Raw genomic sequence first — 24,404 nt, 5'->3', positions numbered from 1 at the left:
CTCTCTCTCTCTCTCTCTCTCTCTCTCTCTCTCTCTCTCTCTTTCTCTCTCTGCCCCGTAACAATTACGAGTCGCGTTACGAAGCGGTTCTGTGTCCGTTTTCTGTGATATTATGGCATTCCAGCTGCTTTTAATGGACGCCTGCGTTAACGAATAATAGGAGCAAGGTGAACACTGCATCACGAATCGGTAACCAGTTCACCATAAACGTTGGATCTTCTAGTCACGAGATGTCGATGCAACGATCAAACGTAACGCTAACGATCCTGATTGGAGCATTTGTGTGTTCTTTGCGCGTCAATTAAATGAAACACTAAAATTACGGACGTGTCAGCGTTTCATAGTTTACTGTAATTAATTGCAAACATTCTTCGAACCGTGCTATATTAAAACTTCGCCAATTTTATGTTTCAGTAATTAAGATGGTCAAAACTGCCCTTATAGGTTTTTCAATGACTACCGAAACATTCGACAGCTGATCAAGTCTAATTTCAGCCATCTAGCTTTCTCGCGAGGGTAGTTACAGGGTAAATTAGATTTCGCGCTTTTCCGTGCATTTTCCGCGGTCTCTGATGCGTATTAAAATTCTGAAGAAAATGTGACATATTTTGGATCTTACGGTGCATTTTAGACAATTTTTTCAGATTTTTTTGTTGCAAACTGTGCTTGTAAAAAATGAAGAACCTCAACAAGTGGAACTTTCCTCCTCACAGCAGAAACGTCGAACAAAATTCGGTTTCTATAAACCGAAAAAGAGAAAACCACGAAAGAATTTCTTGTGTAATTAATTTTTGAGTATTATTATAAAAAATTAGTTGGAAGCACTATTGGTTGCGCAACGATCAGATAGACCTTAATAACGGCGGAGGTTTTACTTTCGTCTTGACCCAGTGACGAGATTCATCGAAGTAATAAGTCTCTACATATATATAATTCCATTTATTTTCATGAATTATTCCAAGGAAATAGGAGCCGGTATATAACGATAAAATGCTAAACCAGCATTCAGTTTCCCTAATTTCATATTCCGCTTTAGAATGCAACAATTAAATTGGATTTTATAATCCCGAGCAGCTTTAAAATCGAATGTTCGGAAATGCCACGATTGAAACGTGCAGGCGTGAAAGCGTTAGCGATCGAAGCATAAAATTTCATGTTCGAGATGCAAATTTCTAGTGACTCATCTTATTTGTTTAGTGTCTTCATATCCTAATGAACCGATAAACTTTTCCATCACGCACGGTATTTAGCGTCTCGAAAATTTCTAGAAAACCCGGAATAATGAGACTTTCTAATTTATGAGAGAACGTCCTTAAAACGTTGCTCGAGTATGATCGTACACGCCAATAAATTAAATAAATCGTCTGTTCAATTATGTTAATCGTCTATGATTGAACAGCGAATATCAATGAAGAAATGCGAGAATCGTAAATAGAATTTATATCCACATTAAAGTCTAATCGAGTTATGCACTTTCCAATGAACGGAGAAAAATTACTTTGCGAAAGAATCGTGCGATTGTTATGAAATTATTGAATCTGCTCGATCATATCCGTTTATTAACAAAGTCTAAAAATTATTTCGTGTGGGAAAGGATGCGCGAGTGGAAGGGTATCGCGTGAAATTAACGAGACAATAATTACTCGGCACGGTCGCGGCGTTATCTGCCAAAAATTGTTTCCTTAATTATTATAATGATCCGGATGGCCGGTTGCCAAAATGGAGGGGAATGTGGAAAAGCGTCCCCCGGAACGAAATTCTTTTTTCAGCCGACGGTTCGTATCCCGGATAGCTTGGCATCGCTCGCAAATCCTGGCGTCGTTCGCAAACTATGACGGTGTGTCCCCCGAACGGCAACAAGGTCGCCCATCATCCCTTTGAAAGCCCTGAAACTCCGGGGCCATGTTTCAGCAAGTGTCCTAGACAGAGGTTAGGTTCGGGAGCCGGGTGCACGAAAGTATAGTTAGTCGTTTTCCCGTTACAGTTCCAGACCCGATATTGTCTCTGAGTGTTGCAATAAAAATGACGTACGCCCAACCGATGCCAAGAGATACCTAGCTCGAGTTTCACCTTTATTTATTTCCCATCTTTTTCCCCCTTGTTTCTTTCGCAAGACTGTCGCTTTTCCCGAACTGGTTGCGCAACTATTTACGCAAAAATTCATGCAATCGGGACGCGCGATTTCACGAGCTCGTTTCGGGGCCGATTGTATTTGGTTCGTTCTACTCGATGAATCCCAATAAACTAGTGGGCGTACGTTTCGAAACGCGTGGACGCAACCATCGCGTTCAATAAGTGTGAACAGCTAATTAAATGTTCTCGTACGTTCTTATGGTATTTGCCACTGTTCTTGCGGAGCAATAAATTTGGTTGGTGATCGAATTCTAGAGGTTGATCTTGCCATAAATGATTCAAATCCGCAGAGTCCGGTGATGAATGTCAAGGGATTAATAAATACGGTCTTTCGTGTTTTCCTTCGCGCACGTTCCGGGAGCGTAAAGATTAAAGATTGCAATTTTGAACGTGTATACGCGTATACATATTATGTATACATATGTTTTGAGGTTATAATTTGTAGCAATTGGCTAACGCAGCTAACCAAAATGTGGTTACTGGAACTGGAATGTTGACAGTCTTGCCAAGAATAATACGGTGATGTGATTTACTAACTTTGCTTTCGTTATTGTAGTATACATATGAAACTATCATGCAAGTATAAATTTTCACAGATTTACGTTAGTTGGTATTTTTAATTTATTCGCGCTGGAACTGACTTTTAGACCACAGTGCAACGCCTGAAAAAAAACTCGAGCTTTTAACACTAAACCTAACACCACCGGTCAAAATGACCGGTTCCAGATTTTCTATTTTACAATTATTGAAATAATAAAAATGATTTCATAAGACATGATTCTATAGATTCCTTTAGTAGAGCACGCATTACAATAGGAGCCGCACGGAATCTAAATAAAATAAATCTTGTCATTTTTATAAGGGAAAATGTACCGTGTAAATGTAGGTTTAGTGTTAAATACCGAATAAATCGAGATGTGGCCTCGTTGGAGGTCGACCTAAGGAAGGCTTGGTTGTATCGAGGGGTTGCATTACTTGTGAGATGACCCGGCAAGATTATTCGTAGAAGAATACCAAGAGCCAGGTGGTATGGATGGAATGACTGGGTGGCGATAGGACTGGATATCGTCGATAAATGATTTCCTATCAATTTCACGTTAGACGGTCTCTGGGCCACCGACGCGATGCGCCTCGCGTCGGCCGAGCCTGTGAAATAGTTTTATAGGATGCTCGGAAACGATCGATCTCGCTGAAATTGCCTGGGCGAAAAGGGATCGCCGTTGACTGAGAATTGTCTTAGCCTTTACCCCGGATCTCTCCTTCCCTCTCGAAACGCTGTGTCTCTTTCTACCAGACACTTTTCCGCGTCCTGGACCGTCTATTGCCACCACCGGAAATACATAGATCTTCCTCGGTATTCTCCTGTCCAAGCGTGGACACCTCCGACCAAAGTTAACGCTGACCTAGCTCAACCAAAATCCACTAAAACCTTTGCGGACTTACTCCTGGCAGTATTCGTTCGAGGACACATGTTCCGCGCATTGTTATGGCGATTTGATGCGCGGGGGATGGGCCATGAAATTGAATTCAGCAGACTTTTCGCCAGGACCGGTTCCTTCGGCCAGAGTTTTCAACGTCTGCGTTGGGAATGACGATTCTGACCGAGGCTTGCCAACAGGATTTCGACGGCACGTGTCTCGGTCTGAAAGGGGATTGATGCTTGACTGTGTTTCTCTTTGCTCCGGGTTCTCGCAAATTGTGTTTGCACGAGGACGGGGCGATTGATTCTTTTTAGAGGATGGCAGATTACAGAATAAACTGATTCTCTTCGGAATTATTAGACTGCGGATCCGAGAATCATCAGATTTTCATTCGTTCCAGATCTACGAAGGCTACTACCACTGAAAACAAAACTCTATTTGATTTGACTGTCTTAAAATTTGTCTATAAAAATTGCAAATTGCATAAACATCCGCGGTCTAATTATTATAAAGCAACAACACCTAGTCATTGACTGAAAAAACACGCGAGAAAGCAAAAACCGTCTGGTTAACGTTCGCAGTCATTTCGAAGCATTCGTCAGCCCCGATTAAAAAAGTTTAGCTACTCATGCAGAAAAGTTTATTTCTGCCGGAACGAACTAAAATAGGATCTGGCTGGTTTACAATAGACTGTCTCGTTCAGGTTTATCCCGTGGTAGATTTCACCGGTGCACCGTGGTCTGAAAGTCAGTTCTAGCGCGAATAAATTAAAAATACCAACTAACGTGAATCTGTTAAAATTTATACTTGTATGATAGATTGATATGTATACTACAATAACAAAAGCAAAATTAGTAAATCACATCATCGTATTATTGTTGGCAAGACTGTCAACATTCCAGTAATCACATTTTGTTTTTCTGCGTTAGTCAATTGCTACAAATTATAACCTGAAAATATCGAGTTCTTTCTTGAAGTGTGCATAAATTGTGTTAGTATCTTGTTATATGTATATGATATTAGCGGTATGGCTGTAACTGGAAATGGTAGGTTTACGTTTCCTTCACACACTTTATGATATATTTTATGAACTGATACTTTTTAAGAAAAATTATTAGAATGTCGTAAGTTTTACAAAATTTGCACGCATTTGCACGCGTTGCGAAGTATTTAATTTGAAAGCTTACTTCATCTCCATAAACGGCAAAGAGGAAACGCTATCCCTCGCAATCCTATTATCATTTTATTTTAATATTTTAGTAAACGTATCTATGATCACCCGCTTAGAGTTGTTCGAAGAATGATTCAAATTGGAGAATTTGAAACGAAAGGATTGCGTTAGTGGATTACTAGAGGCTATTTTTACCGGAAGGAATGCGAGCGGACACAATATTGAAGGAATTTTAGAGAACTTTATCAAAAATATTGAGAAACGTTGGAAAATAGGCAATAATTATAAAGACAGATTTCTGTCAAAAAATAAGACTTGGTTAGAATCGACCCTTTAATGAAGGCCATTAAAAAATTTTAATGAATGTAGTATTAGATTAATAATCATTATACTAATAAACAACTAGTCAGTATTGTAAATTATGTTTTATTTACTTTACTCAAATATCTAAAAGTAATTTTTACACAAAATGTCAATCTTTTCCTCGCACAATAATTTATTCGCACTAGAACTGACTTCTAGACGAAAAATTGATCATCGGAGCTCGCGTTCGATATGTTACCGTGACACATATACGAATTTGATAGGAGCTCGCGGGTGAATAGCATTGTTTATTTTTATTCGCCGATACCAGTCGGTGATGTAAGAACGTTGGCGGCTGCCACACATCAACCCACATTTCGCGCCCATCGAAAGTCGTTTTCAGGACTTCCGTGTGGTCGATATACGATACCTCGCCTGCTACTTGCTCTATGCACATACGTTGCCATTGTGATCCATGTTACAGCACTGCCAGCGCTTCCTAATATGGCGTAATCTGGCTGGTAACGTGTCGAAGATTAAGAACGCGGTTTGTATTACATAGGCCGACGGAAGTTGACATAACGTCCAACACCGATATTTTCTTCAGGAATTGTATACATGCTTGTACAACCAGGCTGTTTCTCTCAGGTCAAACAGAAAAGTCCTCTCTTCGTTCTCCAGGCAACGTTAACAATAGGATTTTTCGGAGTGGAATTTTTACTGAATAATTAAATACCATCTGCAATTCAAACTATTTCTCCTGAGACCTTTTACTCTTACTAGACCTTGTATCGGCCAGCCTTTTTGCAAATCGCAGCAAGAACAATCTAGGTTTTGCTCGGGATTAAGCTACTTGACAATTCTAATAATTGCACGTGACCGTGATCGATCGTGTTTTTAAATAGACTTTCCGTCGATTAAGCAATAATCCCCCACACATAATTGTCACGCGTTTCTTATTCTTGAAACTGTGAATGGAAAGAAGAAAACATTCTCCCGACATGATTCAATCCTGATTACTGACCGGTGGCTATCTGCAACTGTAAATTATTCGCTCGTTATGATAACGAGTTCACACCTGTCTGTAATCAATGGAAAATAAAGTTTATACACTTCGGCGTAGATGAATCATTCATTTTTATGTGGGTGAAGATTGTTTAATAGAAATCGACACATCCCCTGTTTGAATAAATCTTCAAAATCGTGCGAGATCCGAATTACCCAACATTTGCTCCTCGAACACCGTCCATTACCCAGCACGTCTAAAAAGATCCAAAGCCCGCGAAAGGGTTTAATCCCCAAAACAAAAGAACCGTTTCTCATCAAACAAAGGGATCAAATTGAAAAATGGGCGAGCGCATGTCGTGGGCGGGCACGGCTCAACAATCATCTCTTCATCCGAAAATTCTGACCAACGAAAGTGGTAAGGTGTTTCCGGGGCATCGATCGCCGGCTGAAAGAAAGCCCGGCGTTTTTGCTCTCGAGTTACGTCCGGGATCTCGAGCAGCAGTTCTGGTGGTCGTGAAATCGGATTTAATAATCACGTTTCCACCCTGGCGTCGGCTCGCCCGGTGTCTGGTTTCTCGGACACGTCTAGCAGCTCGATTTCCATAGGTTTTCCGAGTGAAATCTGCGAGAGTGGCCTGGCTTCTGCAAACGAACAGAGGGACGAGTCCAGGAACCATCGTGGACTGATTCTATCCGTGGATTCGGCTTTTATTTGAACGCTGCACGAGACCAGCTGCGAAGGGGGTTCACCATTTTCATGAATTTTCTTAAAGGATAATTAATAACTGTGAAGAATTCTAACTCTTAACTCTAGTCTCCATTTTTTCAGAACGAATGATCAAAAAATGGCAGACTTGTTCGCTGTTTCTTAGCGGCCTTCCATCGGTACACCCATGGATGGCCGCCATTACTAGATGAAAAATTGGTTGTACCGTAGAATTTTGAAGAAATTCGATCATCTGCAGAAATGTCTGCAGGCTACGACTTTAAACATTTATAGCTTCAAAGATATTTGAGATATAAAGTTTGACGAGAAAATATCGCTTCGAAAAGAACCGAAAAGAAGTTTCTAGTATTTCCGTAATCGCTTTACACGCACGAAACTACAAGAAAATTGAAGAAAAAGATCAGATTCTTGAACATCCAATCGTTGCTCTTACGAGTTTAAACAAATCCTTCTGCGGGCGTACTTTTCGAGACACGTGCTTTAAGAAAACGCGAAGAAAGAAAAAAGTCGATTTTTCCAAGGTTTTAACCAGAAGACTCCCTTAAGAATCTCTTAGGAAAGATTCCTGGTTGCATCCGGCCTCTGAAAAGGTTCCGTCGAGCCTGCCGTGTTGTTCGTCGTTGAACGAAGAGCAAGGCCACAACGGAAGGAAGACCTTGGCTGCGTTTTTACGAAATGAGTTTGCATTTAGAGCGTGTGTGCCCGGTCGCCCGTTTATTTTTCACAGTTCCCCGTTTTTCGCCTCTCCGTGTGCGAGTCTGTCACCCACACACAGACGAGCGCCGGTCTCTACACCGGAGCGATTGAACTATTTCCACATAAACTGTCTTAACCCAATTCCCCGGAACCGATCATGAGGGGTTGAAAGCGGTGATTGGCTGCGCCGATGCTGTTTCGTCCCGTTGAACGGCTACGATTGGCCAACAAGCACCCCACTATGCTCGCCGATCGGCTGACTCAACAGGCCGACGCATAACGTCAGACTGTCAAACGGCGGGCCACGTGATCAAATTTATCGCGATTTTTTAAAATCGAGTTTTGTATAAAAGGCCGCCGGCTGGTACATCCAGCACAAGCTTTCTTACTTTCAACAAGTACACAAGCAACTCACTCAACCCACTCAACCATGTTCAAGTTGGTAAGAAGAACTTGCTTACTTACTTAATTATTCGCTTTGTTTCGACTTACTTTGATACCGTAATCACTTCGCCGACTTGCCTGCGGTTTTGCATTTGTTATTACGCTGGAACGGCCGGCTGTGGATCGAGCAAGTCCGGCCGAGTTGACTTGCTAATATTCTATCGACACTTCCAACTCGAAACGGACGCCAGTCTAGTTACAATTCAATGTAACTGTATTTACATTAACCGAAGCCTGTATACTGGTTCGACGACTATCGATATATTCCATAGAACCGAGCGAATTCTCGCCGATAAGCCCGTGGCTTTAGTGCGATCGCTCACACTTTCCCGGAAAATCGTTCTGAATTCGTTACTTTGGAATTTCTGAAACTGTCCGCCCTTACTGTCAAATCAAAATCACACGGATTTTCCTAGCATCTGCAACGCGTTTGAAATCAGTCCAGTTTGAAATACCACATCTCTTGAATCGAAGGACTCTCAAGAAAACGCGACTCGTTCGTTTACATATTGCAATCGAAACTGCTCATCAAATCTTGAACAATGCACTGTAACCAATTCGATATAGCTTGCAGAACAAGGCACAGTAACTTATTCATAAACATGTCGCAACGAATCTTCAACGGTGTCTCTAGAATCGATCACAAGTAGACTGCAGGCGTTTCATCATTTATACAATGAAAAATGGCTAAACTTGATCCTCTTCCATGATTCTCGATTTACCAAAAATAATCAGAAATAGAGACACATTTTCCCACGACTTCTATCTCTCGGTACCGCCTGAGAAACTTTTGATTTCGCAGAAGAATTCTGCATCTACCTCATCGGCATCGTTCATCGTAGCCTTGTCCCTCCCATACGAGCCAGCTAAGGACAATCTCCCGGCTCGGCAATTGTCGGAATCGCCTGGGAAAATTCCTTTTCTCGCAGTTCGATTCCGCGGATCGATAAGCCGTCGATTCTCGGCGTGGCGCGGCGCGGCGCGGGAAAGACACATAACGCGGTTCTCTTCTCGCAACGGTGACCTTTCCTTCGCGTCTAGCATATGCACACCGGTGTGCTCGTACCCTTACGTTCACTCGAATGGACACCGAGTTACCATCCGGTCACAAAAATCCTCGAGAGCGAGCGCGACCACTGAAGCATGCACATTGTTAGCCAACATCGGGCCGGCTAGTCGAGTCAAACGGCGGGAACGCTCGCGCACTCTCGGCTCTAAAAGCGGAATGCAGACCGAACACTTTTCTCTTGGTCTTTCTGTTCGCTCCCCGTCTAGAGACCCGCATTTTCCCGCGGCTCGATTATTCCCGCCTCAACGCCACTTGCTTTGCATCTTCGACACGCGATTCCCGACGAACGCCACGGGGGGAGAACCAGTGGCGGGGTTTCTCTTCGCCTGACATTCACGTGTTCGGTGTCTATTAACGGGAATGATAGGTTCAACGAAGTGACTCCATTGCATATACTACCGACATCGTTCCGAGGCTTTTTCTACTTGCTCTCTCGAGGAGGTCTCTCATTTTCCTGTCGCGAACGACGTTCGGGGCGACGTTAACACGCTTGCTTCACAGGATACAGTTCTCCTTCGATTATTCCACGAGTTCTCTTCGAGATCCATGCTCGGTCACTCGTCTGTTTCCAGTATCGGCCCTGGAAACGCTAAAGACAATTTCTTCTTTCTTGAATATCAACGTGAATATCTCGATTCTCTATAGTGTACTCAGATTTGGAGCTGTCGGTATAGCGCAAGAATCCTCTCGTAGAGAATAGCCAGTCCCGACGGTCAGTTTGCCTTAAGACTTTAATCGCCGGAAGATTAATAGGATCCGTGGGAAAATCTGCAGCTAAACACGATACGCGACGACTATCTGCGAACGAGACGAGTACTCGGGAGTGAGCGAGAACGTTGCGCTAAGTTAGCAAATGGTGTTATTCCCACAGGCTGTCCTCGCTGCCCTTTTGGCTGTCGCTGTCGCCGCTCCTGGTGGTCTGACCGGAATCGTCGCCGACCATGGAATTGGCCCGATCACCGCTCCCCTGGTTGTAGGCCATGCTGCTCCCTTGGCTGCCGCCCATGTCATTGCCCAACCTGTCTCCCCCATCGTCCGCACCGCCCCGATCGTCACCAAGACTGTTCTGACCGCCGCTCCCCTGCCCCTCCTCTCCGTTCATGGCGGTTTGCATTAAATGACAGACGATTTTTCTATATTACAACACCACCAACTCACGACGAGACAAACCCCCTAGAAAAAATACCCCCCCTCTATTCCTCGTAAATCGCCCCCTTCGAAAAACACACAAAGAAAGAAGAACGGAGAGACCGCCGTCGTCGAACCGGAGGCACAAGCTAAAAGAACCAAGAAGACCACAACGAATCACAATCACTCACACCATGCCGATCTATCCATCAAGATGACGCCGGGAGACACTCGACGATCCCGTACGATCAGGAAACGTCCAGGACGCGAGCCGATCGCACGGATCGCAACGAATCGGCTGGCCTCACCACTTCTCTGTGCATTCGCGACTTTGTCTAGATCATCAATGCAATTCGGACGTTCATTCATTTGCACCATCATCCAGGACCCCTCCCCTTTTGGTCATATGGAATTTTAATAAAATTTTATTTAAAAAAAAAAACACGCTCTCATGTTGTTACTTCGCCGCCTGCAACACTCTACACCCTAAATCACTGTAAGTTACATCGACTACTGTACAATAAGATCATACTAAAACTATTGCCACACGCAATCGTGAAATTTCATCCGACGAGTGACAGGATCATCAGCTCCATCTTCCAATCAGAAAAATAGCCGCAGCAGCGTCGTTGACATCAGGGAAAAACAAATCATTCCGCGAACAGTCCGACTAGATCAATATTTTACGTGAAAACTCTACGCGAAGCACAGCCAAGAAGGCGATTCTTCTTCCGGCGAACTTTCCCGATCAGCTCAGTAAAGAGTTGTAAGCACTTGGACCCGAGTCCAAGTCTCTTTCATCTTCATCTGGGTGCGTTCACCCTGAGAGTATCCTGGATCTCGGAGGCCACGGGATACTAAGACACGTGTAACGATATTTCCGCAACCGCGAACCAGCCATGAACAGACAAATGTCTGCTGGCGACGTATGCGGGCGGTCGCATAAACGGCCAGCATGGCCGGAGACATATCTCCCATGCATGAATACACACCAGCCTTCGAACCCCTTCGGTTTTTACGGGCGACCTATCTCCGAAAGAATTCCACCCTTTCCGTACTGCGCTTTCGCATGGAGACGCTGTCTCTGTCGGTACAGAAAAAGTAGCATCAACCTCGCACACTGCTGATCCAAGATCCAAGAGCTTTCTAAACGTTGGCAACCGCCTCGCGGATTTTACAACCGGCGTAAAAGACGCCGACCACTGTCTCCTACGATGAAATCAGCCGGCAAACGAACGAGCCTGATTCGACTGCAGCCTCGAGCTTCATTTTGGATACATTTGATATCGGTAGAAGATTATCTGATGATTAGCGGATCTTTATGCGAAATAAAAATTGTCTGCGTCGATTGCGAAAAGTAGAATCGATATTACATGTTATTTCTTCCCTTAAGCATTTTAATACATGAGCAATGGGCAATCATGTATCGACGTTTGCAATTTTTAAAATTTTCTTACAATTTTCAATTTAATCTACTCAATTTAGCTATAAATGCATGAAGATCCGCAGTCTAATCGATGATATTTGCAAGCTCTCCCCGGTGGACTCTTTATTGTAGGCTCGATGTTAGTAGCGGTGTGAGTAGTGTAGCTTGGACGAAGCAATTTGTATTTCCGTGGTGCGCTTTCGCATGGAAACGCTGTCTTTGTCGGCACAGAGAGAGCATCAGCCTCGCACACTGCTTATCCAAGAGCTTTCTAAGCGTTGGCAACCGTTTCGCGGATTTTACGACCCGCATAAAAGACGCCGACCACTGATTCCGACGATTGAATTAGCCGGCAAAGGAATGACTCCGATTCGACTGCAGTCGCAAGCTTTATTTAGGGTACATTTGATATCGGTAGAAAATTATTTGATGATATTTGCAAGCTCTCCCTGGTGGACTCGTCCGTTGACGAGCGCGCTCTGTCTCTCTGTTGTAGGCTCGGTGTGCGTGAGATTCGGTGGTGGCGTGTGCGCGGTGTTAGTAGTAGTAGCTTGGATGAAGCAATTTGTATCCGTATCCGTATCCGTGGCTGTAGGAGAGCGGGTAGGTCGCGGAGTGAAGAGGAAGCACCTTCACATACGGCTGCGAATAGACCAACGGGTGGCTGATCACTGGTGGCACCGGAGCTGGCTCAGCAGAAACCGCCATCATGGCTACGACCAGCAACACAATCTGCCGAAAATTCAGAATCACGTTTCCCACTGATTTGTTAACCGGTTGACGGACGCTCTCCATTATTTCATCGCATTCGTTCAAATCTGTTTGCATTCTTCTGTCACACCAACGTTCATCCTCTTGTTAGACTTTAGTAGGTGTCTCCGTGTAACAGGTTCGAAAGAAAAGAAATTGAGAAATGTAATACTTCAATCAAACTGCAGAACAGAGGTGGGCATTATTTGGCGAAAGAAATATTTCAAATACTATTTAATATTTTAGATTTTATTTTGCTGAAAGAAAATAGTATTTTAAATAAGATATACAATCTCGAAAATAAAATATTTCTATTTTAACAATCTGAACCTCAAAATGAAATATTTCTATTTCAACAATTTGATCCATGAAATAAAATATTTCTGTTTCAACAAACAGAAACACGAAATAAAATATTTTACTTTTTGCATTGTTATAATACTCTGAGAAATCGCATAAACATACACTCTATCCTATAGTTAAGAAACGATTTACACTCATAAATGTATTGAATTCGAACCATTATTTTCAGCAAAATATTTAAAATTGAAATATTTTCAATATTCAATATTCTTCAAATAAAATACTATTTTCAAAAATTACTGCCTCAAATAAGTTACTTTATTTTCAAAAATTAAAAAAATAAAATATTTTATTTTCAAAGTTGTGTACACATTTTTTAAAATAAATAGGATTATTTACTATTTACTATTTGAAATACTATTTTTCCCAGCTCTGCTGCAGAAGCATTTTAAACGAAACGTACGCCAGAGAAACATTTCGAAGACCGACTATCGATTTTCCTTTCCATTGTTAACATTTCACGGGCCATAAGATTGGAAAATTTGCGTTTTGTTCGAAATCAATCGGTCGATTGGATGCTGAAATATCGCAGTGGCCAATTTAACAAAAATAGTATCGACGGAAACGCGATTGAAGTTTCCGAAACTCTGCTCTTGAAAGAGTTCGAGAATCAAGTTATAATTTAATTATCTCGTTACAACACTTTTCACTATTACTGCAGATTATTTGTTTTCTTCTTTCATCTATCAAGATTTCGACTAATTACAGGGCACTTCGGTTTTCTACCGTTGCATGCCCATGGATGTAATCCGTGACTGATCATACGAATTGAACATTATTATGTGCCTATTGATTATTCCATTAACTCCGAGCTGATGGAAGATTTACGAGGCTGGTTCTGCTACGCGAGCCGTTATTTGCGTATTTGACGATCCTCGCTCGATTGGTATGTAAAATGGTCAAGAGATTGAACGCGGTCGTCTGAGACACGGTAATTACAGAATCCCAACTGTGTTCTATATTCCAGAAATGTTATATAAAGTCTAATATATGCGATGAAGTATGGCTGGTTATTATAGTGACATCCTGCTGTAAATATGTACCTTTTTAATACCACATTTCTGTATTTGCTATTTCTATTTCTTTACTGCCAATCACCAACGTCCAAATGACACTTCGTATTCTACACTAAGACTCTTTAAATAAAAGAACAATCCATCCACATTAACAAGACCAGAAAGACGTGCACGTAAAAAAATATATATTTTGTTAAACCGGAGAAATTGACAGCTCCGGGATAAACACATAAACGAAATCGAAAAAACGAATAGTATCAACGGAAGCAGACACTTATAACTGTACAGGTGCACGGTAGACGATGCAAATAAAATGACAGGTTAAAAAAATTCTAAAGACCGATATCGATGTTGTTCAGGGAACAGGTTCTCAATGACCGTACATTTAGAAACTGTGGGTAGCACGTTAATTTTTCAATCTGCAAGTCAATTACATTTCGTACTCCTAAGTGTTTAATATTTGTGTTATACGTTCTTTCATGCAAATCGAAGCATTACTGGCAAAAATCGAGCAGAACACTTTACGGAAAACGCGCAATGTACAAATTCCCAATTACAATGTAATAATATATGCTCGAGAAAAGAGTTACTCGAATCGATTCCAATCGTGAAGAAAATCCTCATCGATACTTGACGCGATAAAACTCCAATTTTCTGTAATCAAGCTAAACTAGAAAACTGCCGATTGTATGAAATTTCCTTGGACGAAAAGCAAACTTTCACAGCGTCGCTGGGCGAACACACGAGCACACAGACAGACAGACAGACAGACCGACGCATGCACGCACAGATGCACGTAAGTAATCGCATATGATAGCTATACTTGCCAGCTTGAACATGTTAAACGTTTTATCGGCTTTCCCGTTGGCAAACACGAAGGGACGGACGCAAATGGATACTGCAGTTGCCGCTACAGAAATCGAACTCTTTATATATACGGTTCGTGTCATCTTCATTGTTTGCTGTCTATAGGGGAGCCATGGTCAGCCTCGATCGTCCCGATAATCCGTGTCCGCGAATCGAACGATTTTTTCGTCCTTCTAACGATCGTCTCCGACGTAACAGCTCGGACAGGTGGTGTGCCTGTCATAAATATGCAACGACGGTGCGGCGGCGTGTGCACTAGGAAATTGTTACCGTCTAACGTTGCCGTAGATCAGTATCGTTCCCATTGATTTATAGAAGGACTTTGCCGACAACAGTTCGTTGTCGATCGAAGGACGCGTGCTCGTCCGTCGCGGAGGAGCTTCAATTTCGCGGGGGGAAAAGAAACTCGGCAAAAAGGAAACTCTCTCACGGAAAACACGAAACCTTCACACGGTTCCGGATACGGAGAGAGGGAGAGAAATCAGGATAAATCTGCTTGCTAATGGTCTTGGAACGTTCTCCGGATCGTCCCGCCAATAGGGACACGTTTCACGCGTTGGAGGACGAGCCAGTGGCGAACCGTTTAATTAACGAGCAACCCGGAGAAAAGCGTCTTTTCGCTTTTCGTTTTCTTTGATATTCATCCACCGCCGTGCCGTAGCTTCTTTTGCATCGTAAAGAGATATCTGCATGCTCTGTAACACGCCCGAGTTCCCGACGCCTTTATCGACCCCGAAGATAACCGTGGCCGAAGGTCTTTGGCTCGGCTCTGACGGGGGGGCGAGTATTTATTCGGCGAGACGTTGTCAAACTCGTGCGTTTAGGGGTGAGATAAGGTTTACTCGGGCTGGTTCATATTTTATGATGTTTTATTGCGTTCTGTACGCAGCGTTCAATTTATCGGAGACCGCGCGACGTTATCTGGATGGCATTAAAGAAACTTGGGTAGAACTCTGACAGATTCTCGTTCTATTCAATCGACAGCGTGCGTACGATTAATGAAGGAACTGTTTAGTTTTGTAAGGGTTTTCGTAAAAGTGGTTTATCACATGTGCGTGTTGCTCGGTTTTCAGTCAGCGAATTACTGTCGCCAACAGCCATAGATTATAAACTAATTACTAGACTGCGGATTTTATGCATTTATAACAAAAATTGACAAGTAAAGTTTAATGCAGCGGACATGTTTAAAAAATTTAAGAACGTCAACGTATTAGTCTCAGTTTAATAAAGTAATTAAAACAAAACAGAAATTTTTATTTAGCCTCTGTGTCTTGGAATCGACGCAGACATTTCTTATTTTGCATAAAGATCCGCAGTCTACTAATTACAGTTGAAAATATTAGGTTGGAGGGAAAGTTCTGTCGTGTTTTAAAGAGAACGTTTGAATGAATTTCTAAAAGTATGTTGTACGTTTAATATAATTTCCATGATTTGCAATAACTGCAACAAACAAAATTACCTCGAACATGGTAAAAAAAAATGGTCGAATTTCGTTTGAACCGCAGGAAGTGCCCCCTCAGAGCGCTCGATAAATTGTTTTCCGTTATCGCGTGGCCGTCTAATTGGTTTGCAGGGCAATTCCTAAAATAGTTGTGGAGTTAACGAACGTTGCTCAAGAAATTCACAGGCGATCAATGCCTTATCGGAGCGAGTACACACACGGCAAACTCGCCTTCGAGATACGGGAATGTCGATCCGCCATTGCGTCGCTGCTAAAGAGACCTCGGTGTGTTTGCTCGTACGCGGCTCCTGTGTCCGTCGATGCGGAACCGAGACCGAGTCTCTTTCGAAATCGCGGAGATAGAATACACGTTTACATAATGAACGCGCGGACTGAAACGGCCACGTTTTGTGCTGTACGATTCCGTCGGCGCGGCGTGTAGGTGTTTACCCGTAACCCGTATCTTTATTCCTGGTTCGTAAAATCGCTCGCGGTGCTCATGGTCGATAAACAATATCGCTCGACTCCCCTGTTATGCACCACGCTATAATCCGTCGTCTGGCGCCGATTTTCTTTCGAGCCGTTTCACACTTTCGCCCGCCGGTGCTGTCTAATTTAACACTAGATCGACCACGCCAGTCGAAACGACTGGTTTTACAATTTTATTCTGAAATTTTTTTTCCTACTTCATGTTACATTTTTTTTCGCAATAATGCGATGTTAGATTAGATCATGTTCTATGGCAGTGTCGTCTTTATGATTCCCAAAGAATCAAATTAGTAAATAAGCTGCGCAAAATCAAGTTTTTTCTACCATTAAACTAAACCTAATGTTAAAGCCTGCGAATATATCTTCCAGTTTTTAAACGACTGCAATCTACATCTCTAGCGATTATTAAGTCTGTCTATAATAGGTTTCAGTGGCTCAATAAAAAATAACTGTTACAGCGATAACTAAAGGTGTAATGTAATGATTTTTATTTTTGTTTTATTTATGCGGAATCAAAATAATTTTGTATCGTGGATGCTTATACCAATACCAGTCATTTTGACTGGTTTCGGTAGAAATAGGTGTATTTCAATTGCCGGTAATTCTGTAGAACGCGTTTTTCACTGGCTAATCTGTATCGCAACGCTTTGACGCGTTGATTGCCGTACCACGTGTCGCTCAGTCGCTCGAAGATTTTCTTCGACTGGTGTGTACTTAACAGTCACAGTTTCAAGGGAATTATTTTTACGGCTCTCAATTGTTAGGCGGATCTTTATGCACAATAGAAAATTGATCGCATCAATTGGAAGGTAGTGGAACCAAACTGAATATTAACTTTCTTAAATACGGTAAGTCCTCGACTTACGCGGATTCTTAGAAGCGAATCAGAAAATCAGTTCCGAACTGCGAAATTCGTTTTTTTCATTGGCAAAACGTAAGCTTTGTCGTTGCACATGTGATAGAATATATGTGACACTCGAGGACAGTGTTTAATTCTGTGTCACTGTTTTATGTTCCCGTTGTGACAAACACGACACATGCGAAACTGTGTTCGTATCGCCGAGTTACGTTAAACGCAAATTGAAATGCAATTTGTCGTAACTCGATGCACAATAACGCTCCATGAATCCTTAATCCTCGAGGAAATAATGAAACGGACCCGACGAAAAATGTGAACCATCGATCAACCTAGTCGGGTTAATTAACAACCGCGAGGGAGTTCGTTCGAATTTTATCGCTTCCTGTCGGTCGCTGTCAGTAATCGATTCGGCAAAACATTGTTACTCGCCGATGTATGCATTCCCATTATCGACGTTTGTCATTATATGTCAGTTGTCCGGCTTTCTGATAGATATTCATCCGCACGTTAATGTCGATAAGGGACGAAATGAATTATTGCCTGTTCATTAACTGCTAATTAATTTTTTCAATGGCTGCCCATTCGTGTATCCTGAGAGGATGTGCATAGTACAGCTCTTGTGGCTGTCACCGATAATTCGATTGCTCATGAATGAACATGTAAATCGACTCTTTCGCAGAGGAATTTACAAATGAGCTGTACAACAACTCAGTCGATTCAAATTCAAACTATATTCTTCAAATGAAAATCTACACTTCTACTTTTTTTTAAGATCTCCATATTTTACATCTATTCTATTCAGGGTGAATCGTAGACGTTGCGATATTTTCCTGCGAATCTACAAGTTTTTATTAGCGTAGAATAGACGTCTCTAGGACAACCAGTAATTGTCGGATGACAAAAAGAGAGGTACTTAATGGTTTTAAACGCCACAAAGTATTAATAACTTTTTACCAGAATAGCCATCACATTTACTTGAACCATGTTTTTATCATTCTGCGCGGTTCAAGAGTGAAGAGAATGCAACTTCTATGTATACAGTGGCTCACGAAAGTATTCGAACGCCCTTTAAAACGGAATAACTTTTTTGTAATTGCAACAAACGACCTGATTTTTTATAATCAATTAGAATCACTGGTTTATGAAATGATATGATAACTGATCAAAAACCGTGTGAAACTACGATTTTCAACATTTTTAATCGCTTGTAGCTCGTGTGTATGTTAATCGATTTTGACGAAATTTTCAGCATGTGTATAACTAACATAGATCTACAAAACATATATTTTAAATTTTCTTTAAGGGCCCTAATAAAAAAGTTAAAAAGATGACTTCTTTATTTTTGCATGTAACTCTGTAAATTATAATTTTTTGGAAAATATTTTTTGCATATCATTTCATAAACCAGTGCTTCTAATTCATTATAAAAAATCAGGTCGTTTGTTACAATTATAAAAAAGTTATTCTGTTTTAAAGGGCGTTCGAATACTTTCGTGAGCCACTGTATATGTATAACTCTTTATACGGCTCACCATGTATAGGATTACATACTTCCGTAGGTTTTCTGGTCCCTCTATGATCCCCACCATAAACCCTAGTATCCCCCACCAGCATCCGTCGTTATCATGGAGGAAGAACGCGCTGCATGAAATTGAGGTTGGTGGGGGAAGCAGGAGTTTGAAGTGCCCCTACCGTGCCCGTCCCTGTTTTATAGCATAATAAAGAGCGACGTCGTAAAATAAATCACAGTATATCCATATAACTTGGTTTGAAGCATTAAATAAATAATAATAATAGATAAACTATCATATATAAAGTGAAACTGCTCTAAGCATGGAGGAACGACAACCATTCGTTTCCTCATAACCTAAGAGTTAAGATTAAAAATCTTAAATCTCAAAAAAGAATGTTCTTTTTACACCTTGTTTTTCACGTTCAAAGTCAATTTTGGGGGGGCTTCCTTAACCGAGGGTGTAGAATCGCGCTGTGGTGTCCGCGACATATAATTTAGTGACACCCTGTACAATTAACAAGATAAACGAACATACATATACGTGATTAGAATTAGCTGAGAAAATAAAATCATCTGCAAATCGAAATGGTGCAGTTCAATTAACACTGTTCTTCGGTTTCCAGGTTCCTAGCGATCTGGTGGCCGTTGAAGTGTCAGATCACGAAGAGGCGAGCTCGGATGATGATAGTGGTGATCTGGTTCATCGCGTTAACGACGACGTCACCCTGGCTGCTGTTCTTCGACCTGGTGGCGATCTACGACGACGATCCCGACCTGAGGTTGTGCCTGGAGGTGTGGCCTCGCCCAGAAGACGGCACCCTGTTCTTCCTGATTGGCAACTTGACCTTATGCTACGTCCTACCTACGATCCTTATATCCGTCTGCTACATTCTGATCTGGATCAAGGTGTGGCGGCGGAATATCCCGACGGACACGAAGGACGCGCAGATGGAGAGGATACAGCAGAAGTCGAAGGTGAAGGTGGTGAAGATGCTGGTAGTGGTGGTGATCCTGTTCGTCCTATCCTGGCTGCCTCTGTACGTGATCTTCGCGGTGATCAAGCTCGGCGGTGATTCCGTGGAGCGGGAGGATGAAATCTTACCGATCGCCACGCCGATCGCTCAGTGGCTAGGCGCCAGCAACTCCTGCATCAATCCGATCCTCTACGCGTTCTTCAACAAGAAATACCGGCGCGGTTTCATGGCGATCATGAAGAGCGGCCGTTGCTGCGGAAAGATCAGGTACTACGAGACGGTAGCCATCATGTCCTCCTCGACCAGCATGAGAAAGTCCTCTTACTACGTGAACAACAACAACTCGTCGACGAGGCGGGCTTGCCACGGGCCGCCCGTTCACCAGGACAGCAACGTCTCCTACATCTTCAACCACACTGGCGTCTAAATCCCTGGTCCCCGTTCGAGAGATTTTGATGTTCGGCTTACTATCCGAGGCTGGCTGCCCAGAGTGGGTTTCAAAGCGAGCCGGTCCGAGGTTCGAGGTCACTGCTGAAATATCGCAACCGATTGTCACTCGGGCCGGACTAACCGCCGATTCAACGGAGCACCAACGTGTCAGCTAAACAGAGCCAACGCGTTCGAAACCAGCAATTTGTTCGCTTGGGTCCATCGGTGACCCTTGTTGTCGACATGATGAATAACACCAAAGACACACAGTAAACACGTACACACCTGACGCGCGCGCGCGCGCACGCACACACACACACACAGACAGACACACACGTTTCACGTTTGGATCCGTCATTTTGTATTTTCACCGCGTGATAATGTATTTTGTTAAGCAGAACCGGAAAACCGAGAAAAAAAAAGAGAATTTCTGGCTCTCGGCTCGTCGTTGTCATGGATCGCCTCGCTCCGACATATCCGGACGTCTCTAAAAAAACGCTAACCGCTGACCGGAATTTTCCATTTTTTTCTTTCCACGATGATCGTCTTTCTAGATTTCTAAGGAATCCGCGAACAAAGGGACCGAGTTTGCCAGCTTGTAATTAGCGAGATGTATGACAGCGGCGAGTTCGACTGGGTCGAGCAAGGGGCGTGGCGGGGAGGGACGATAATCAGAGCAGAGCAAGAACGATCGGAAACGAAGACGTTTCGCAGGGGGGGTGGTCGCGAATAAGGGAGGTTCGAGCATCTTGTTGTCTCTCGACGGTACACACACGCACACTGCCACGAGACACAATTAGTGCGCGATACGCGGCTAATTAATCCTGAGCAGCTGGCCGCGCGACACCAGCGTTCCACGGGGATTCTGTGTGACAAAGAGTGAGAGCGAGAGAAAGAGAGAGAGAGAGAGGAATCTCTGCTAGATCCACTATCGCGGTTTGGGACACCGTGAACAGCGAAACGATCTTGAACCGATTTTGGGTCCTTAGGTTACGTAACACGGCGACTAATCCGTGCGCTGCATGCTGCGATTTCAGTGACAGTAATTGCATAACACCTAACCGTTACCTTCACACACTATCGGCGTAGCATGTTACCGGCGTGTCGGAGCGTGAAACAGAGATACAGATAGAGAGATAGAGAGAGAGAAACAGAAGCGCAGTGCGCAGGACAGACCGGCGAGATCGAACTTGTGAACTTGTGGATTAAACATTACCTCTGCACACGAAACAAACAGATTAAATAGGTATTCTACTTGTACTTATCTTAGCACGGTCGGCTCCAACAGGTATATACACATATATATTTTCTTATCGGAACGTTAGACGATCTAGTCTTTTTTGGGATTTCTTAAGGTGCCATACATATTACATACGCCTATAATAACGATTCTTATCGAGATTATTATATACTAAGACACCAGGAGAACAATGGACGGTCCTATCGAAACCGATCCGCACGTCAGATTAACGATTCTCGCGCTTTCGTCTTTGCCGCGTTATCAACGTTGCCGCCCCCTCCCCCCCATATTTCCTGTTAACCCTCTTGTTCCTGTTTCTTGTTCCCCAGTCCATGATCCCGTCGCTATCCCTTGCCCAAACGTTTCCCCCGGAGAAAGGCGGAAGTGACCGACTTACCGTTTTGTCTCGAATTATACTCGATCGATTGCACGTGCGACGAATTAACGCGGTCACTGGCGACAATAACGACCTTTTACGCTCCGGGAGGGTGGACTCCTGTCACGAGCTAGTTCAGAGACCATGATTATGTACCGGTGGTCGGCTGGTCGACGAGACGGGAACGCCGCTTTTGCTCGGTTTTGCTATAGCGAACACGGCTCGATCCTCGTCCACCGTAATTTCGCCACGACGCGCGACGCGTGCCTCAGCGCGCGGACTTTTTTTAGAGCCGGACACCTCTCCGATCGCATCGTACGGGAAATTATAGTTGCTCGCTGTAGTTCCCTTTACGGTCGACCCCTCGGCATGGAACAACCTCGCCTTGCATGACAATTCGCGCGTTCTCGTTCGCTTCGATCGGTCCTCGATCCTTGTCCTGTCGCGACAGGACGGACTCGTTTGCTTCGAAAGAGCAATCTGGTTTGGTCCACCAAGACTAGGACTACGAGAATAGTATGATTACCAAAGTAAGAACAGAAAAGGAGCGTTTCGTCCTGGGCCTGCTGGTGGACTTTGCATAAGAGACTACCGAGCAGACTCTGCCTTAGACGCAGGGGAGTGCGATGACCGATCGAGACCCATTCGGCCGATTGGGGCGTTTCTTCTTGATGTATTCCCTCTGTAATCCAGTTATCGAGGTGTCGAGCACAAGGTAGCTACGATATCCGACTCCACAGCCATCCCAGCTACTATCTTGTGCATTTATACGTGATTGAACACGTCGAGCGTAACGTAGTCCAAGACTTGGTCGGCCAAACTATCGTTTGAATTGCTCGACGATCGATTCGAAGCGAACAGGAACTCGTGCCTGTTCCGTTCCGTGCTGACGGGATCGGCGAGCGTTCCGGCGACCTTCTACGAGACTTTTATCGGGAATTTTACGTAGCACTTTTCCTCGATATTGCCAGAGGAATACTCCGTCGAGATCGGCAATGGATCGTTGTCCGCGAGAATCGTCCGTTGTTTGATTTCCGAATCGAAATCATCGAAGAGAGAGAGAGAGAGAGAGAGAGAGAGAGAGAGACGGTGGTGTGGCGGCGTCGAAAAACTAAAAAAAGAAAAAAGATTAAAACGGGAATTCGCGAGACGATACAACAGAGTATAAACCGTGACCCTCTTTGTAAAGAAACAAAAGAGTGGTGAAACGATAAAAGCGCGGAAACCGACACGAAAAAAAAACCGTAACCAGATGGTGTAATACGTGTTTGTAAAGGAGCTGCGGGATTTTATGATAGAGCAACTATTTTCGTAAGGTTTTTATACGTGGCGAGACAAGGATCTAGATGTATAAAACGAAACATGCGAAGTATAATGTATAGGAAAAAAAAACAAAAAACGGTCGTGAGATACCTTTATTCATATCTTATTGTGGCTAAACGATGCCGGCGAGAGAGTGTTGCGTGGACGTTTCTTTTTTGTTTCGTAGGGATATAAGGATTACCGTTTAGGGTTTACAAAATGAACAACAACAAAAAAAATACGTACACAAGAGAGAGAGAGAGAGAGAGATAAAAATACAAACGGTGGCACACACGACGAACACAAATTGTAAAACGGAGGGCCCACGTTGAGGAATATTATAAAATCTCGAGAAGCGACTGTATACGCACTAAACGTGACTAAGCATTTAAGTTTAAAGGATACACGATCGCATAAGATTGCAATGTTTATATAGCATATATATATACATATACATACATATACAAGAAAATATATATATTATATTACACTGAACGTCTATCCGCTGTCTCTATGTAAAGAAAAAAACAAACAAAACGTATAACTTATTGTATGTAAGTATGTATATCGTTGCGATGTTGTAATTATATACACCGCCGTTACCTCCATTCTTATTCGTTGTCTCAGCGAGAACCACACGTCTCATTCATTTTCATCGGAGCGAACGGAAATGATTGTTCCTCGCTCTCGTTCATCGATACTTTTCCTACGCACAGAGAAGAGAAGAGAAAGAGAGGAGTCATGTAGAAACGAAAGGAAATCGGTTGGAAAGGCCCTCGCATTGTCCGGCAATATACACGGTTCAGTCGGTTTGTACAGAGTGGCACTGAATCGAGGAGGATTGGGGATCTATGATACTCGGGAAGATCGGCAAAAATCATTCGGTTAATTCGCACGATCACTGTGCGACGAAGTGAACGAAGTCTTTTGTAACGGTATATCAAGCGGATGGAACGCTATAACAAGTAGTTTTACGCATTTACGGAATATCCGAGTGAAAGGAAAGAGCTCGATCGAGATTAGTACAGGTTTTGTCTTGTTCTTTTTTTTTCTGGAAATTTTTTTTCGGTACCGGTGTAGGGGTTCTAGAACAGCATTCGACGATAGAGACGTGTGTAATTATTTACAGCTATTTTCCGGCCATATTTAGACGGTCATTTTCCACGGTATTCTTCGTAACAAACCTGTCTGTTCATATACTATTTTATCTGGGATTTTGCGCTTCTCAGTTTGCTAATCGATTTCGCGATCACGAAGAT

At 43.1% G+C, this 24,404-nt stretch overlaps 3 protein-coding genes across 3 annotated transcripts in view; 2 read left to right on the top strand and 1 right to left on the bottom strand.

Moving 5' to 3' along the window:
• Positions 1–23,635, top strand: part of Sifr (SIFamide receptor) — a 75,963-nt gene extending 52,328 nt beyond the window's left edge. Inside the window, exon 3 of the mRNA XM_076445301.1 lies at positions 19,448–23,635. Within this exon, the coding sequence (XP_076301416.1) occupies positions 19,448–20,225 (778 nt within the window). The 3' untranslated portion in view covers positions 20,226–23,635. The remainder of the gene's footprint in view (positions 1–19,447) is intronic.
• On the top strand, positions 7,746–10,542 carry LOC143219288 (uncharacterized). Its single transcript, XM_076445303.1, has 2 exons — positions 7,746–7,901; positions 9,844–10,542. Exons 1-2 carry the CDS (start codon positions 7,890–7,892, stop codon positions 10,087–10,089), a joined length of 258 nt encoding a protein of 85 aa, XP_076301418.1. The 5' UTR covers positions 7,746–7,889; the 3' UTR covers positions 10,090–10,542.
• On the bottom strand, positions 11,897–14,638 carry LOC143219287 (uncharacterized). The gene is made up of 2 exons (XM_076445302.1): positions 14,483–14,638; positions 11,897–12,258 (listed from the first exon to the last, which is right to left on the bottom strand). The coding sequence occupies exons 1-2, from the start codon at positions 14,609–14,611 to the stop codon at positions 12,064–12,066; spliced, it is 324 nt and encodes a 107-aa protein (XP_076301417.1). The 5' UTR covers positions 14,612–14,638; the 3' UTR covers positions 11,897–12,063.
• Positions 23,636–24,404: the final 769 nt, after the last annotated feature.

The sequence above is a fragment of the Lasioglossum baleicum genome, unplaced genomic scaffold (genome assembly GCF_051020765.1).
Source record: "Lasioglossum baleicum unplaced genomic scaffold, iyLasBale1 scaffold0021, whole genome shotgun sequence".
Classification (NCBI taxonomy): Eukaryota; Metazoa; Arthropoda; class Insecta; order Hymenoptera; family Halictidae; genus Lasioglossum; species Lasioglossum baleicum.
This window is presented reverse-complemented; position numbering and strand designations above follow the sequence as displayed.